Source organism: Schistocerca serialis, chromosome 1 (genome assembly GCF_023864345.2).
Source record: "Schistocerca serialis cubense isolate TAMUIC-IGC-003099 chromosome 1, iqSchSeri2.2, whole genome shotgun sequence".
Taxonomy (NCBI): domain Eukaryota; kingdom Metazoa; phylum Arthropoda; class Insecta; order Orthoptera; family Acrididae; genus Schistocerca; species Schistocerca serialis.
In genome coordinates this window covers 567928770-567945909 of record NC_064638.1, presented here as the reverse complement: position 1 = coordinate 567945909, position 17140 = coordinate 567928770, and the positions used below count along the sequence as shown (strand labels likewise).

The 17140-nt window shown below is 42.1% G+C and overlaps 1 protein-coding gene across 1 annotated transcript in view; it reads right to left on the bottom strand.

Moving 5' to 3' along the window:
* Window positions 1-633: 633 nt before the first annotated feature.
* Window positions 634-17140, bottom strand: part of LOC126416200 (uncharacterized) — a 117394-nt gene continuing 100887 nt past the window's right edge. Inside the window, exon 3 of the mRNA XM_050083827.1 lies at window positions 634-702. Coding sequence (XP_049939784.1) covers window positions 634-702 — 69 coding nt within the window. The remainder of the gene's footprint in view (window positions 703-17140) is intronic.

The following is a 17140-nucleotide window of genomic DNA, read 5'->3' as shown; positions in this document are numbered from 1 at the left end:
ACAACTTCAATTTCACCTCTGTCTTTATTTTTTTCCCCGTTTTCCCAATACTCCATCTTCTCCCCAGGTTTTCCTTTCTTTCGTCCATGTTGTTGCTGATTTTTAATTTTCTCTTCCTTGAATGCATTCTGAAGTAACTACTTTATTCTTAATATAATCACTGTCTGTTATTTCAGATTCTTTGATATTGTTCCTTTTTAGTTCTTTTCTTATATATGTTATTCATACTGCAGTTGACTTTTCTTTTCCACAATAATAACAATAATAACAATTCATTTTGGCATGGGACTGAAAATGATAATGGCTTAAACAATAAGTTATCAGTACGTGTATGTTGACCATGTCCTGGGAGAACTCAACGAACTGTTCTGCAATGTTCCATTTAATTTTAGACACAATCACAAAATACGATTACAATTATTGCCAATTTCGGCCATACATTGGCTACCTTCAGCACGTATACATTACTTTGAGTACGGTGATGCATGTCGCAGATGCTTTGCTCGCCACATGCCACTTGTGACATATGGCTGCTAAAGAAGGCCAAAATATAGCAGAAATCGCCAAAGGATGTAATCATATCCTGTGAATGTGTCTAAAAATAATAGGGTGTAGAAGTTTATAATTTTTAACTCACTTTTCTCCATAAACAGCTTTTTTTCTCGGCATCAAGCACGTATTCAGTATAACTGCCTTCTGCACCTGCCAAAAGAGCAAAGGATACAGTCTTAAGTGTAGTCTCTTCACATTTTGCTGTGGGGTAACGCCAGCTTCCGATATTGCAACTGAGACAATGTGCACAAGCTTCTGCTATCACTTTTCTTTATTGGTTCGGCCTGCTGAGGACCACGTGGCATAACTTATAAATTTGTTTCTGGAAGCAAAACAAGTTTTTCTTTTCTTGTATACCCAGACATGTTTCACTAAAGTTTTAGCATCATCCGTGGGCTTTTATCGTCTTCTATTTGAAAACACGAAAAATGGTCTTCACCACATGCTGTGATTTTCCTAGTTTTTTAGTTTAACATTACAGTTGTTTTCCTTTCACTGTCTGTCATCTGCAAATACATAGAATTTAATGTAGAAAAGCTATTTACCTCGAACTCTTACGACTGGGAATGTTGTGGTTAGGAGTAACATTAATTAATTCTGTGTGGAAGATTGTGTTTGTCTGTGTGTTTTGTGATAGTTCTTTCAGGGCAAAAAACCTAGAGCCGTTGCAGAGAGGTGTGTATTTGACTAGTATTTAGTTTCCTTCGGCTATTTGTATTTGATAGCTTTCTTCAATTATTAGTTTTTGTGTGTGTGTGTGGGGGGGGGGGGGGCTGTTGCTGACTTCAGAATTTTCGGGTCGGTGTTAATGTGTGTCTGGGCTGCGTTTGTTGTCCATAAGGTGTTCAACAAATTGAGAATGACAACGGTTACTTTTTAATGCTCTTGTGTTCTTTGCATCTAGTATCAAAGTTTCTGCTTGTCTGTTCAATGTAAAATGATTTACATTGTTGTCGTGTCACGTATTAAATACCATATGTGTTAGGTTTCTCTGTGTTTGTATTGGTTCCCCTTAGTTAAAACTTACGTTATAACTTAGTTATAAGTTACGATATAACATATGTCGTCTTTAGTTTCTCCTTGATTTTCACTAATTTTTCATTTTTTCTGTTCTTTCTTCCGTTCCCGCCGCACCTGCATTCTTTGTTTCCCCCTATTTCTACTTTTCCTGCCGGCCGATGTGGCCGTGCGGTTCTAGGCGCTTCAGTCTGGAACCGCGTGACCGCTACGGTCGCAGGTTCGAATCCTGCCTCGGGCATGGATGTGTGTGATGTCCTTAGGTTAGTTAGGTTTAAGTATTTCTAAGTTCTAGGGGACTGATGACCACAGATGTTAAATCCCATAGTGCTTAGAGCCATTTGAACCATTTGAACCTACTTTTCTTCTCAACTTTCCTCTTTTTCCTATTTCTTCCAGCGTTATTTTCGTTTTCCTCAGATTTGCTTCAACTTCTTTCATCCACGTCGTTGATCTTTTAAGGTTTCTGTCTAAAAAGTTAAAAATCCTTTTCACTATGCTTTTCTCATATTGCCTTTTCAGGTGTTTATAGAACAAAACTCTTTTCTTCCTCATTTTATGTAATATTCGCTCTGATCTTTCATTTATTACTTATTAATGTTCATTTACAACTACCATATTTTGGTCCCAAGATTTACCTATTTTCCTTTCCTATTTCAGTTTCGCCTAATTGTTTGGCTGTATTTAACGAAAACTGTTCTGGAGAGTAAAAGCACTGTCGTCTGATGACTGCTGTAGTGCTAGATTTTTACATTTAAGGATAAAGATTTCTTGTTATGCAAATTTTTTGTTAGAGGAAATGCCACTTCCATTTTCCTTGCACTTTTCTTTGCCATTTTCTTTATCCAAAGCGTTTCGTTGAATTAATTCACCTAGATACTTGTATTTTGTAATCTTTCTTATTGTTCCATAATCAGTTTTGATTTATTTCGGCACCTTCCTCGCGTGTCATATATATTTATTTATTTAGTTCAGAAGATAGATGGGGGTGGACAGAAATATGGAAATAGCACAAACACAACACATTTAAGATGCCTAATTAGTGTAAGAGAAAACCGTTGGCACAAAAAACAGCTTCCAGTCGTCATGGAATGGATAAATACGGATCCTGTATGGTTTGAAAGGGAATTTTATACCATTCTTCCCGCAAAATAGTGTTAAGTTCAGGTAACTATGAAGGAGGTATATAGCGATCACGCACCCTTCTCTCCAAAGCAGAAAAGCAGATCACAAAGGCTCAATAATAATGAGATCTGGTGAATCTGATGAAGCGACAGTTCGTCCTCACGTTGACAAAACCAGACCTGGACGGAGCGAGCTGTGTCGCCTTGGGACACATCATCATCACTGGGGAACAAACATTGCACCATGGGATGCACCCGATCAGCCAAATTGGTCACATAATCTTCCACAGTGCTGCGACCACCCAGAATAACTACGGGGCACATGGAATACCACGACACGGCTGCCCATATCATCACCTAACTGCTGACATGTTTCACTCTTGGGATGTAAACTCGGCCTTAGGCTGGAAAGAGATTGCAGCAAGACACATCCGACAAAATGACTTTTTTGCATTGCTCTACAGTACAGGTTCTATGGCTTCAGCACCATGGTGTTATGGGCACTTACATCACTCATGAGTGGTTCTGCAATTCCAGCTCGCCCTGCAATTCCCTGCGTGTGAAGCGGCCTTCGTGTTTTGATGCTGGAAGGATTCGTGAGTGCGACATTCATTTCTGCAGTTACTTTTGCAGCTGCAGTCCTCTTACTTTTCGTCAAAATCCTCTTCATTGACCGTCTTTCACGACCACTTAACACACAGTTTCGTCTGCCTTTTTATTTAGCGGACGATGTATTTCTGCTTTCTGTGTATTGGGTATGAATCTTCAGTACTGACCTTAAACTCCAACGCTCCCTTTGTTATGGAGGCACCCATCATATGAGCACCACCAATGCACCCACCTAGCTCCGACATAATGTACCCAAAAATACATAGACAATGTTACGAATACGACTGAAACTTGCAACGTATTAGTGCCGGTCGTGGTCAGAGACGACGGCATCACATATAGGCTTGGCGAACATATGCAGTTATCTTCAACCATGTGTTTCACGCTGTTTTTTCAATATTTTTTCCCAACCCCCTGTATATTACGTGCAAGGAAATGTTTCTCACTTACTGTGCGCTGTAGGAAGCCGAGTGACATGCAGCCGCCGTGTTGACACTGCGCCGTCGGTCCGCTTCCGATAAGGCTGGCTAACTGCTGTGGTGACGTCACGGACGGGGTGCAGTTGTTAACGAGCCCCCCCCCCCCCCTCCCCCCCCGCCAACCACCGACTATGCAGCCTTGGCGAATCTGAACGGCTGCCTTACGACCAGCGAGTCCCCGCTTATCTCAGCAGTTACCAGCTGCTGGCAATGTTTATGACATCCGCCCCCCCCCCCCCCCCCACTTTCCTGACGGTTCCGTTTAGTGGGCCGCTTGTTCCCCCGTAGCTGGCCGTGCATTACACGGGAGAGAACTACGCCAGCATCCGAAGGGAACGGCCGCTGTTCAAGGAACAGCGGGACAGTCTTACCTGACAACGGGACCTTTCGAACTGCTCTGCCCTCTTCTATTTCATTCATACGTACACACCAATATTCTTAAAATTGATCCGGGATTTTTTAAAAGTGAAACGCCAATAGTTATGTGTGTAACTTTAAAGTCTTGTAATAGCGAGGTTACCAATTCGAATCTCGCTAGACGCAAATTTTATTTGCTTTTATTTTAATTCTCTATTTATTATAGAAATGGAACATTAACCAACAAGCACTAACTCATAATATTTTAAATATAAATAACATTTATTTATTTATTTCGAATTTCATGATCAAATGAAAATGTGAGTGTTCATAATGCATTAAAATTTGGTACAAAAATGTGAAACATCAAAGAAAAAAGAAAATACTTATTTATTTCTAGAGGCTATGAATATATACAAGCACATTATTAAAAACTGCATTAGTGATATTCAAAATTTTTCATTTAACAATAGGTATTCTGTAATTCTTTTACCAAGTTTTAGTTTATTACGAATAACTGCATGTTCATGCAGTTATAAATTAAAAATAAAAATATGTAATTTTTATTAAAAGTTATTATTAAATATTTGTTCATTAAAACTTCAGTTTGATAATACACTGTTGAGCCAACACACTCGCTTAGTAGTGTGTTGTCCAATCTCGGGAATCTGGAACGCAATACAACTGTGATTCTGCATGGCATGCATTCGGAAAATACTTCGTAGGTTTGCGCAGGTACGTGGCAGCAGATGTCTAAACAAGCGTTACGCATTCAGGTACGTTAAGGGTCGGCGGTTTGTGAGCGGGCAACTGTCGCCCGCCCACGTCCCACATGTCTTTCATAGGGTTCACACCAGGAGAATTTGGCGGACAAGATATCAACGTGAGTTCACTATCATGCTCCCAAAAACGACTGTAGCTCGATTCTGGCCTTCTGATGCAGACGGCTATCCTGTGCGAAGATGCCATCGCCGTCGGGGAATACATCAAGCATAAATCCGTGCAAATTTTTTGTAAAGCCATACTGACCGTGACTGTTTCAAAAACATAAAAACTTTTTCAGTGATAAACTTTGTAGATTTACTTAAATTATTAAATGAAACAACATGTTTCGTTCAGGCAACAACGTTATATAAAAACATTTAACACAAGTAGACAGATATTAAAGTTCTGTACAATCTTGGAATGTGCCGTGGTCATTCCTTATATTAGGTTTTCCTTCTCTTTCTTGGCAGGATGACCAAAGTACATACGAGGCTCGTTGTTAATATCTATTTGGGCCTTTGTTTAAGGTTTTTGTATTGTCATTGGATCCTGAAGCTGAGATATAGACCTCGAAACATGATGGCTCATTAAATAATGTAATTAAGTCAACAAATTTTGTACTTGTAGTGGTCTCCCAAAAACGTTTTCGTGAAGGATGCAGATGATCCACAGTAATTTTCACGCAGTCCTCACTAGTATTTGTGCGTTAGATTATTGCCCTATGTTTCACTGAAGATCAGCCGTTCGCCATACTGCACCAACGACCTATGCCCGTGGCACATGTTTTGGGCTGCCGTTAGCATCGATGATGGCGTATCCGCATAAGATGATTGACCTAGTGTAACGAGAAATGACTCATCCGACAAGCCGATACGGTCCCATTCATCCGCAGCCGGATCTCTATGATCCCGCGCCCTTTGCAATCGTAACTGACGATCTTGTTGGGTCAACGACGTTCTCTGCCCCAAGACCAGCAACGTGCGCTGAACGGTGTGCTCCAAACATCTGTGCCTGCACCAGCACTCCGTCGTCAGATCCGTCACAGATTCCTGCCTATTCTACAAGGGGCGTTCAGTAAGTAATGCAACATTTTTTTTCTCGGCCAGATTCTGTTAAAAAAATGCAAAATTTGTTGTGGGACATTATGAAATGCTTCCGCTTCAGTCCCTATAGTATGATGATGTTCTGGTTGGCGGCGCTAAACGTAGTCTTCAAAATGGCGTCTCGAACGGAGGTGCGTTCCAAGCACAGAGCGGTCATTGACTTACGGGCGCTTCCAGACTGTCTACGGAGACCTGGCAGTGAAGAAAAACACGGTACGTTGGGACAGGCATCTGTCATAATTAGAAGAAGTTGGCTCAAACCTGTCCGATCAACTCGCGTGTCGGCCGGCCGCACACAGCTGTGGCCCCTGCAATGTTGGAACGTATGGACGGTCTCACTCGGGGTGATGGACAGATCACATTTAAACACCTCGCAGCTCAACTGGACGTCTCTGTCGGTAGTGGTGACACATTCGCCCACTAGTTGGGGGTTCTCAAAGGTGTGTGTCCGCTGAGTGTCTCGCCACCTAACTGAAGACCATAAAGAGCAACGAAGGATCAAATGCGCTGAATTGCTCGCGGGTTACGAGGCTGATCGTGACAATTTCTTGTCGAATACCGTCACTGGTGATGAAACACGGTTTCATCACTTCGAACCGGAAACATAACGGCAATCCATGGAGTGCCCCCCCCCCCCCCCCCAATCCGAAGAAAAGGTTCAAAGCCGCCCCGTCAGCCGGTAAATTTATGACAGCGATCTTCTGGGACTCTAAGGGGCTAATCTGCTTGATGTCTTACCTCATGGTGTAACAATCACCTCTAAAAAAATGGCTATGAGCACTATGGGACTTAACTTCTAAGGTCATCAGTCCCCTAGAACTTAGAACTACTTAAACCTAACTAACCTAAGGACATCACACACATCCATACCCGAGGCAGGATTCGAACCTGCGACCGTAGCGGTCGCGCGGCGCCAGACTGTAGCGCCTAGAACCGCTCGGCCACCCCGGCCGGCAATCACCTCTAAGAGGATTGTGCTAACTTCAGGAAGTTGAAGACATGACGTCATCAGGTTCGTCGCCACAAAAATGTAAACGAACTACTTCTTCTCCATCACAACATACAAGTCTGGGCAACCGAGAGGAGCTCACAGAACTTCAATGAACTGTTTTTCCTCATCCGCCCTACAGTGCGCATCTCGCACCTTCCAACTTATGTCAGTTTGGCCAATGAAGGTTGCCTCCACGGTAATGGATGATGGGAAATTTATTGATCAGCAAGACGTCGACCGCGGCCATACAGGCCCTCCAAGTAATATGGCGTAAGGCCGTCACATTGAGCGAAGTTTATGTTGAAAAAATGGGTTTGTAGACAAATGAATGAGGAATACTGTGGTGTATTGGAATTCCGAATAAAACCAACCTGCTTTCCGAAAAAAAGTGTTGCATTACATACCGAATGACCCTCATACTTTACAGAGCGGGCGAGCCTCCAAAGTCCACGCTCTATGGTGAGTCGCGGACACCCAACACCTTGCGCCTACTCTCGCTTTTACCGTCCTTCAACGACATCCCGTGGACTCTCGTGTCTGTAGCATACGAACAAATTAACAGCCTCACCGTTTCTCAGATATTCGTTCCCAGGCGCCGGACCATAACAATATGCCCTTTCTCAAAGTCTGTTATGTCACAGGCCCCATTTGTGGCCCGTATCGTCGCTAGAATGGTTTCACATTCCTCTCAACTTCGCTTGTATACTTTCTTTACCGCGACGGGACGACGCAACCCCAGTTGGCGGCATCTTCCACGCAGAGGGACATTAATGTTTGAAACACTAGTGTGACTCAGGATGAATTCTGATTTCTCTGATTTCGCCATCGTCGTCATTTCGCGAGGTATAATGTATCTACTTGTATTTCGCTACAATTTTCTAGCGTTGCTGCGACTTCTCCACGTGAAACGCCTCGCGGAGCTTCCGAGTTCCCCACCAATAATTTGTATATATTGCGAACTCTTCCTTCGATTAGTCACAAAGGTAATTTTATGTCTGACAATTTGGTTCTCTATGAACGACATGTTGAATTGAACCTGCTGGGAAGTTTTGAATTCTCTTGCAAAGTTGCTCCTGTGCTGTGAAAGTTTGTATTTTGTACACAGAACGTCTTTGTGGAAATGTTTTTCTGTATTTTCCTCGGTAATTGTCAAGTTATTAATGTTGGATATGGTATAAATAGGCGAAATGCTCTATTATCGAGTGTGGTTTTTAAATTTAATATAACAGGTGAATTAGCAGTCTTTAAATAATGGGAAATGTGGTGTACTTTTAGGCCCTACTAGCGAATATTTAAACACTAACCTCGCAAAAAAATATTCCCCAATATTTTCTCATTCGGTAATAGCAGGATAAAGAATTGAAAGACATAATTATTCCTCCGGAAGATATGGTTCCTAATCTCGGGTTTTGGGGATTACCAATTACAAGTTGTAAACAAAGACTAAAATGTAATGAATTAGTAACATAGTGTTCATTCGCACCAAAACTTTGTTTCAAACGTAAAGTGTGTTGCATAGTTGTCGGTTACTCTGCACCCGTTTCAGCCAAAGCACGAAAAATTTTCAGATACAGAGGTCATATTCAAATTCTTTCTGAGTATCTTCGTCGATACCTGAACATTTAACACCACAGAAAGCAACTGATTTACTTAGTCCAGGTCACTTTAGAAGTATCAGGTGACCTTAGTTGGTCGCTGCAAATGCACTCTTCATCCTCTTCATATTCAGATGATGAATCTTTCTACGTGGTGTCATCAAAGCTACAATCAATTTCTCCCTCACTATGATCTTGCTGCTTCTTGAGTCTCTGGTTCTTCCATACAAAAAACTTCCTTTTAGTAGCCCCAAATTTCGAAGGTCTATAAGGTGCACCAATCGAAGCTCCTGGAGTAGGTTTCGTGAAGGTAGTCTTGCTACTTGCTTCCTTTTTCCGTTTGCAAAGGACTGCTCCAAAGCCTTTTTAAAGGGAGATGACATCAACACTGCTGTGGTACATGCTCTTGGTGTTGGATTTGAGAGTGGAAGCAGAGAAGGTGAGCTGACTTCAAAAGCAGGAGACACTGTTTCTTCCATTCCAGTTACTACCGTCGACGATGCCCTTGCTGTAGCTTCTGATGCTTCATCGGCATTTGCTGCTGATAGCTGAGTAGGAAAATCCATGGCTGAAAAAGCAAGGGGGTCCGCAAGCATAGATCCCACATTTTTTGACACCATGTACAGCCACTTCCACTGTTGCGGTACCCAACAACGGCCCATCGTCCTTTGTCTTTCAAGGCGACGTTTGGAATAAAACTCAGAACACCTGTTTGTATAAACTGACGCAAGATTCGCGTACCCAAAATTGTGCAACCTCTTACTAACGGCTATTAGAGACCATTCCTTATTTCTATTTAGGCACAACCTAATCCTTAAATGAACGTTGGACGACACATTTACCAATTAGATAAGAAAGAGTATGCTTACAACTACTGTCTCATATGAAATAATTTGAAAGTACCTCTTATCTGGCTTAAGAAAATGACTTCAACTGAACTTTGTAAAGATGTTAATCTCCACCACATAGCAAAAATAACTGTGAAGAACGAAACGGTAACAGCAGCAGCACCCAACTCACAATGGCATATCAGATTGACCTTCGCTAATGGTCTCTGTTGGTCCATCATGGACAGGGGGCATTGGCTAGTTTAGCTTTCAATGTCAATGAAATTCACCAACAGCCATGTAACTTAAGCTGTTATTTTATTTTATTTTGAAGGCTACCAGTTTCAGCATTTCACTATGCCATCTTCAGACCCCATATGCATCTCTCGGAGTAAACGAAAATGTCATATAGAGGCATAAGTCTCTGGAAGTCGTGAATTCAATTGTTACACTAGTGCTTCATTCGAAGACTTCATAGCAACTTCCCACTTCCAAGAAGTTCCTGCAGGAGTAACGTCGCTGTGGTGCCTACCGGACGTGGTACACCCCGTGTCAAGTGAAGAGACTTGGCGTCTCCTGTCAGCTGTGCCCACGAGACAAAACTATCAGAGCTGTCACCAAGTGTCTACGAACTTGTGTTTTCTAGTGACTGTAGTGTAGCCACAGCACGGCCATTGTGAGCTTGTATCAATTGGCCACTCAGTAATCGTGGCTCATTTAGACTATTCTGAACTGAAAGTCCACGTGTGCCTGCCAAATGGTGACTTGTCAATCTATCGGCAGCCAGTGACCAGGTAATATCAGTGGGTGAGGAGTCTAGAGGGTAGCAGCATATCAGTCGAACAGCTGTCTATCGCGGTTATCTCAGGACATCACTGGCAACATGCAGTCTTGCGTTGTGTTGAAAGTCGATGTTACGAAGACCTCGGTAGTAGAGCACAGCGACTGGTCATAACAAATCAGAAACTTAACAACTGCTGTCAAAATCGGCGGCTGTGCGAACCAGAGGTGATGGTGTTGTGTACCCAACGGCCCTCATATCTCCATGCGAGGTGCTAAGGACTAATAACGATGATGAAGGCAATGTAGCAACGTTTGTCGTCCTTTGAGCCTCAGCACACGGATACATCCAACGTGATGCTGTACACAGGACCAGGATTCGGCTGAAGCAACAAAGTGATCGTACTGCCGTGTCCAGTGTTGTAATTGAGCACATCAGTGTGGGCACGCTTCTCTCAGCTGCCGCGTCATGGGAAGTCACAAGAATGTTCACCATGTTGACAGTCCACAGTACCGTAGACGTTGTCTCACTACCATACGATAGTTGTCTTGCTGCAACAAGCGTATTTTCTGACTCGAGGAAAAAGTATGTACTGTGACTGGACGATACTGCACATCCGACAGAACAAGATGTCTCTCCTCTCGAGCGCTAGTCGTGTGGGGCAACTGAGAGCCTTCTAGGCGTTGAGTACAGGCCTCCAGGACCCAACGATTCCATATTCGCATGACAGTCATGGGTTCCCGACCAACGCCTGCGGCAATATTGAAAGCCATGAACCACAGTTTCGACAGGCCACGACCCCGTCGTTATATAATTTCGACACGGGCTGGTATACATTTCACCTTCTTATACGGGAGTTAACATGATCTTCTCACAAATAACCTAAATTCAAATGCGGTTTCTGAAAGAGAAACCCGCTCCGTAAACCTTCCTTATATACAGAATATAAGTGATATTCCTCCTACTCAATTTGTACAGGTCCGCTGAAGTGCTAATCATTTGCATATTCAAGCACATAGTACGCTTCATGCCAGTTTGACTTGTTGCGTGCCGCCTTCACGGTGCTTGAATTTGATGACCGGCAGTGTACACTTCAAAGAAAAAACTCTTATGCGCGCGGAGCACCACAGTGGTAGAACGTCATTATTAACTAAATATTAGTCGAGGCTTCTGTACGTAACATTTTACTCGTATTTTACTGCTGGATTTGCAAACATTGCCGGCGATGATGGCCGTTAGCCCAGTAGTGTCTGCCGGTCGAGTAGTAAAATGATCTGTTGCATACAACAACCTTGACCGATATACAACTGAAAAATGTTTTTTTTTTTCGTAACACGAAGAGTTCAACATTGAACTCAATCTAACAAGAATTAAAGAAAAATAAACCAACAGCTGCGGCCACCAATATTTACTCAATCAAACCATTTTAATCATTTTCTATTTATTTGAGTCCACAGTCCCGCGTATATTACGGAACGACTACCCCGGAACAACGTCCAGCTGCAGGTTGCTTCTCTAAAGTCTACCAGGATCAAGAAAAATTTCAATTTTCATTATTTAGTGTAATTATTCACCGAATTTAAAATGCTGTCATAATCTACTCATTACGAAAAGTTTAACACAATTCGCCAAATATTACAGCTAGAAACTGTTTTTGTCTTGAGGCAGGGTAACTAACGGCGAGCAAATACCAGGACTCTATTCACCCACTTTTGAGAATGAGACCACTTAGCGGCTTTATACATAACTTCAAACTTTATGAAACGTTTTCTCGCTGACACTCCCCTCAAGATGACGAAAGGGAAAACTTTATCGCGTACATTTTCGTTGTCCATGCAGCAAAACTTAAGCATCAGACATGACATTTTAATTTATTTTCTCTTAACTAACTACTCTATTCGCAACATAGTTTGTAGGCAGTATCCACATATATCACTGAATGTACCTACAAAATTATATCACTATACGCACACAGTTCCGGACATATGACGTCATGAACATTGAGATGCGTGAAAAATTTGCTTTTACTTAAAATGGAGCGCATATTAACCATACTATATTCAACCAGTGTTCTATAATGTGAGCACTTAGCGAATTTCAACAAACTTTAAGCATACTTTCAATCCTTTTCTAAACTTACATGGGTAACGTCAAACATTTAAAACGCAAATCCTTTTGTAAGGTAATCAGACGTTTGAAGCTGTTTCATACATGCGAGTTCGTTACTGGTATCTTAGCAATGACAATATTTTCCGTTACTTCAGTCCAGTTTCGTCACATTCCTAGTTCTCGCGTGACGTACATCGAACCACATTAAAGTTCGTCGGCTGCTGTTTCAGACACCGGAACGGATGGACAAAAACTTGTGCAACCTGTGTCCAAACCGCAAGCTTCCTAAGCAAAGCACGTGGTGCTTATCTACGGGCGCCGGCAACTTTCCAACAAAACATGTACAAGAGCACCATCAGGTCTGGCAATAAAGTACACGAGTTCGCCATAATGAATCCGATAGAGTGTAGCTCTACGAAAGCAACTCAGTAAGACTTCATGACCTTAATATTTCAAGGTCCGAAACCATTTTTGTACAAAGTTTGTATGAAACAGCGGCTACACCTTTTCACCAGTGCCGTTTTTTCGGGTCGTATACCCCAATCGGCAAAACGGAACCCTTATACGCTAACTTTGTTGTCCGTCTGTCTGCCCGTCCGTTAAAACTTCATTTTCTGAGGAACGGGTAGAGGTAGCAAGTTTATGTCAAATACTAAGGTAACAGACCTTCGGCAGTGTAAATGATTTAAGCTGCTAAGTCGACGCAGTCAAAAGATACGACCTTTTATGTCAAGTACTTCGAAGTACTTCGAACACCCCCCCCCCCCCCCAGACACACACACACACACGAACCATGGACCATGCCGTTGGTGGGGATGCTTGCGTGTCTCAACGATACAGATAGCCGTACCGTAGGTGCAGCCACAAAGGAGGGTTATCTGTTGAGAGGTCAGACAAACGTGTGGTTCCTGAAGAGGGGCAGCAGCCTTTTCAGTAGTTGCAGGGGCAACAGTCAGGATGATTGACTGATCTGGCCTTGTAACACTAACCAAAACGGACTCGCTGGGATGGTACTGCGAACGGATGAAAGCAAGGGGGAAACTACAGTTGTAATTATTCCTAAGGGCATGCAACTTGACTGTATGGTTAAATGATGATGGCGTCCTCTTGGGTAAAATATTTCGAAGGTAAAATAGTCCCCTATTCGGATCTGCGGGCGGGGACTACTCAAGAGGACGTCGTTATCAGGAAAAAGAAAACTGGCATTCTACGGATCGGAGCGTGGAATGTCAGATCCCTTAATCGGGCAGGTAGGTTAGAAAATTTAAAAAGGGAAATGGATAGGTTAAAGTTAGATATAGAGGGAATTAGTGAAGTTCGGTGGCAGGAGGAAAAGGACTTTTGGTTAGGTGAATACAGGGCTATAAATACAAAATCAAATAGGGGTAATGCAGGAGTAGGTTTAATAATGAATAAAAAAATAGGAGTGCGGGTAAGCTACTACAAACAGCATAGTGAACGCATTATTGTGGCCAAGATAGACACGAAGCCCACGCCTACTACAGTAGTACAAGTTTATATGCCAACTAGCTCTGCAGATGATGAAGAAATTGATGAAATGTATGATGAGATACAAGAAATTATTCAGGTTGTGAAGGGAGACGAAAATTTAATAATCATGGGTGACTGGAATTCGACAGTAGGAAAAGGAAGAGAAGGAAACATAGTAGGTGAATATGGATTGGGGGTAAGAAATGAAACAGGAATCCGCCTGGTAGAATGTTGCACAGAGCATAACTTAATCATAGCTAACACTTGGTTCAAGAATCATGAAAGAAGGTTGTATACATGGAGGAACCCTGGAGATACTAAAAGGTATCAGATTGATTACATAATGGTAAGACAGAGATTTAGGAACTAGATTTCAAATTGTAAGACATTTCCAGGGGCAGATGTGGACTCTGACCACAATCTATTGGTTATGAACTGTAGATTAAAACTGAAGAAACTGCAAAAATGTGGGAATTTAAGGAGATGGGACCTGGATAAACTGAAAGAACCAGAGGTTGTACAGAGTTTCAGGGAGAGCATAAGGGAACAATTGACAGGAATGGGGGAAATAAATACAGTAGAAGAAGAATGGGTAGCTTTGAGGGATGAAGTAGTGAAGGCAGCAGAGGATCAAGTAGGTAAAAAGACGAGGGCTTGTAGAAATCTTTGGGTAACAGAAGAGATACTGAATTTAATTGATGAAAGGAGAAAATACAAAAATGCAGTAAGTGAAGCAGGCAAAAAGGAATACGAACGTCTCAAAAATGAGATCGACAGGAAGTACAAAATAGCTAAGCAGAGATGGCTAGAGGACAAATGTGATGATGTAGAGACGTATATCACTAGGGGTAAGATAGATACTGCCTACAGGAAAATTAAAGAGACCGTTGCAGAAAAGAGAACCACTTGCACGAATATCAAGAGCTCAGATGGAAACCCAGTTCTATGCAAAGAAGGGAAAGCAGAAAGGTGGAAGGAGTATATAAAGGGCCTATACAAGGGCGATGTACTTGAGGACAATATTATGGAAATGGAAGAGGATGTAGATGAAGATGAAATGGGAGATACGATTCTGCGTGAAGAGTTTGACAGGGCACTGAAAGACCTGAGTCGAAACAAGGCCCCGGGAGTAGACAACATTCCATTAGAACTACTGACAGCCTTGGGAGAGCCAGTCCTGACAAAACTCGACCATCTGGTGAGCAAGATGTATGAGACAGGCGAAATACCCTCAGACTTCAAGAAGAATATAATAATTCAATTCCCAAAGAAAGCAGGCGTTGACAGATGTGAAAATTACCGAACTATCAGTTTAATAAGTCACGGCTGCAAAATACTAACGCGAATTCTTTACAGACGAATGGAAAAACAGGTAGAAGCCGACCTTGGGGAAGATCAGTTTGGATTCCGTAGAAATATGGGGACACGTGAGGCAATGCTGACCCTACGACTTATTTTAGAAGATAGATTAAGAAAAGGCAAACCTACGTTTCTAGCATTTGTAGACTTAGAGAAAGCTTTTGACAATGTTGACTGGAATACTCTCTTTCAAATTCTGAAGGTGGCAGGGGTAAAATACAGGGAGTGAAAGGCTATTTACAATTTGTACAGAAACCAGATGGCAATTATAAGAGTCGAGGGGCATGAAAGGGAAGCAGTGGTTGGGAAGAGAGTGAGACAGGGTTGTAGCCTCTTCTCGATGTTATTCAATCTGTATATTGAGCGAGCAGTAAAGGAAACAAAAGAAAAGTTCGGATTAGGTATTAAAATCCATGGAGAAGAAATAAAAACTTTGAGGTTCCCCGATGACATTATAATTCTGTCAGAGATAGCAAAGGACTTGGAAGAGCAGTTGAACGGAATGGATAGTGTCTTGAAAGGATATAAGATGAACATCAACAAAAGCAAAACAAGGATAATGGAATGTTGTCGAATTAAGGCGGGTGATGCTGAGGGAATTAGATTAGGAAATGAGACACTTGAAGTAGTAAAGGAGTTTTGCTATTTGGGGAGCAAAATAACTGATGATTGTCGAAGTAGACATATAAAGTGTAGATTTGCAACGGCAAGGAAAGCGTTTCTGAAGAAGAGAAATTTGTTAACATCGAGTATAGATTTAAGTGTCAGGAAGTTGTTTCTGAAAGTATTTGTATAGAGTGTAGCCACGTATGGACGTGAAACATGGACGATAAATAGTTTAGACAGGAAGAGAACAGAAGCTTTCGAAATGTGGTGCTACAGAAGAATGCTGAAGATTAGATGGCTAGATCACATAACTAATGAGGAGGCATTGAATAGAATTGGGGAGAAGAGGAGTTTGTGGCACAACTTGACGAGAAGAAGGGATCGGATGGTAGGACATGTTCTGAGTCATCAAGGGATCACCAATTTAGTACTGGAGGGCAGCGTGGAGGGTAAAAATCGTCGAGGGAGACCAAGAGATGAATACACTAAGCAGATTCAGAAGGATGTAGGCTGCAGTAGGTACTGGGAGATGAAGAAGCTTGCACAGGATGGAGTAGCATGGAGAGCTGCATCAAACCAGTCTCTCTCAGGACTGAAGACCACAACAACAACTTCGAACTCACAAAGTTACTCATGAAAATCTGTAGATGAACTGCCTATCTACATACGTAATTTTGTATTGAACCCTCAGAATGCGAGTCCTCGCACTTAGCCAGGTTTTTTTTTCCTTCCTTTCATTTCGGCCTCCGGATGTCATCCATTCGGCCAGCTATAAACAAATTCTAATGTACGTAAGTGCCACCAGCTTTTGAACTTTTAGTACTATTCCACCTTCTCTATCTTCCTCCGCAGCAGGGTCCTATTATTCTGCCGTGTCTTGAAGTTAAGGAGGGTAGGACGTCAAACGGGCCGACCTGGAGCAGGAGAGACACCTCAGGAGATTTTTATTTCCACTGTCTATACTTTTACAAATAAATTCATTAAACTTTGTCAGCATGACCAAGAAGGATTCAGTATTCACATTCATAGCAGTGGAACTTCAAAAACATAACAAAATAATTTTTTTATATGTGTAATTTCATCATTTTTTTACTTACTATTGGCTGCATTTGTTGCTATAGGACACTTTTCTTCATAAGTAAGAGAGGAATTTTTCACAACATACAAACCATTATGTATTGAATTGGGCCCTCAGTGGTTCACAATTTCACAACACCACAACAGGCGCCCTATTCTATATCGTTCATACCGATCCGTGCAGTAGGTTATTCTCGGTAGTGACGTCATTTCCGGTTCTTTATCCGAATTTCCTATTCAGTAAGCTTCTGAGACCTGTTACCGAACGGTCCTCCCGCCGATTTTTCGACAACTGTAA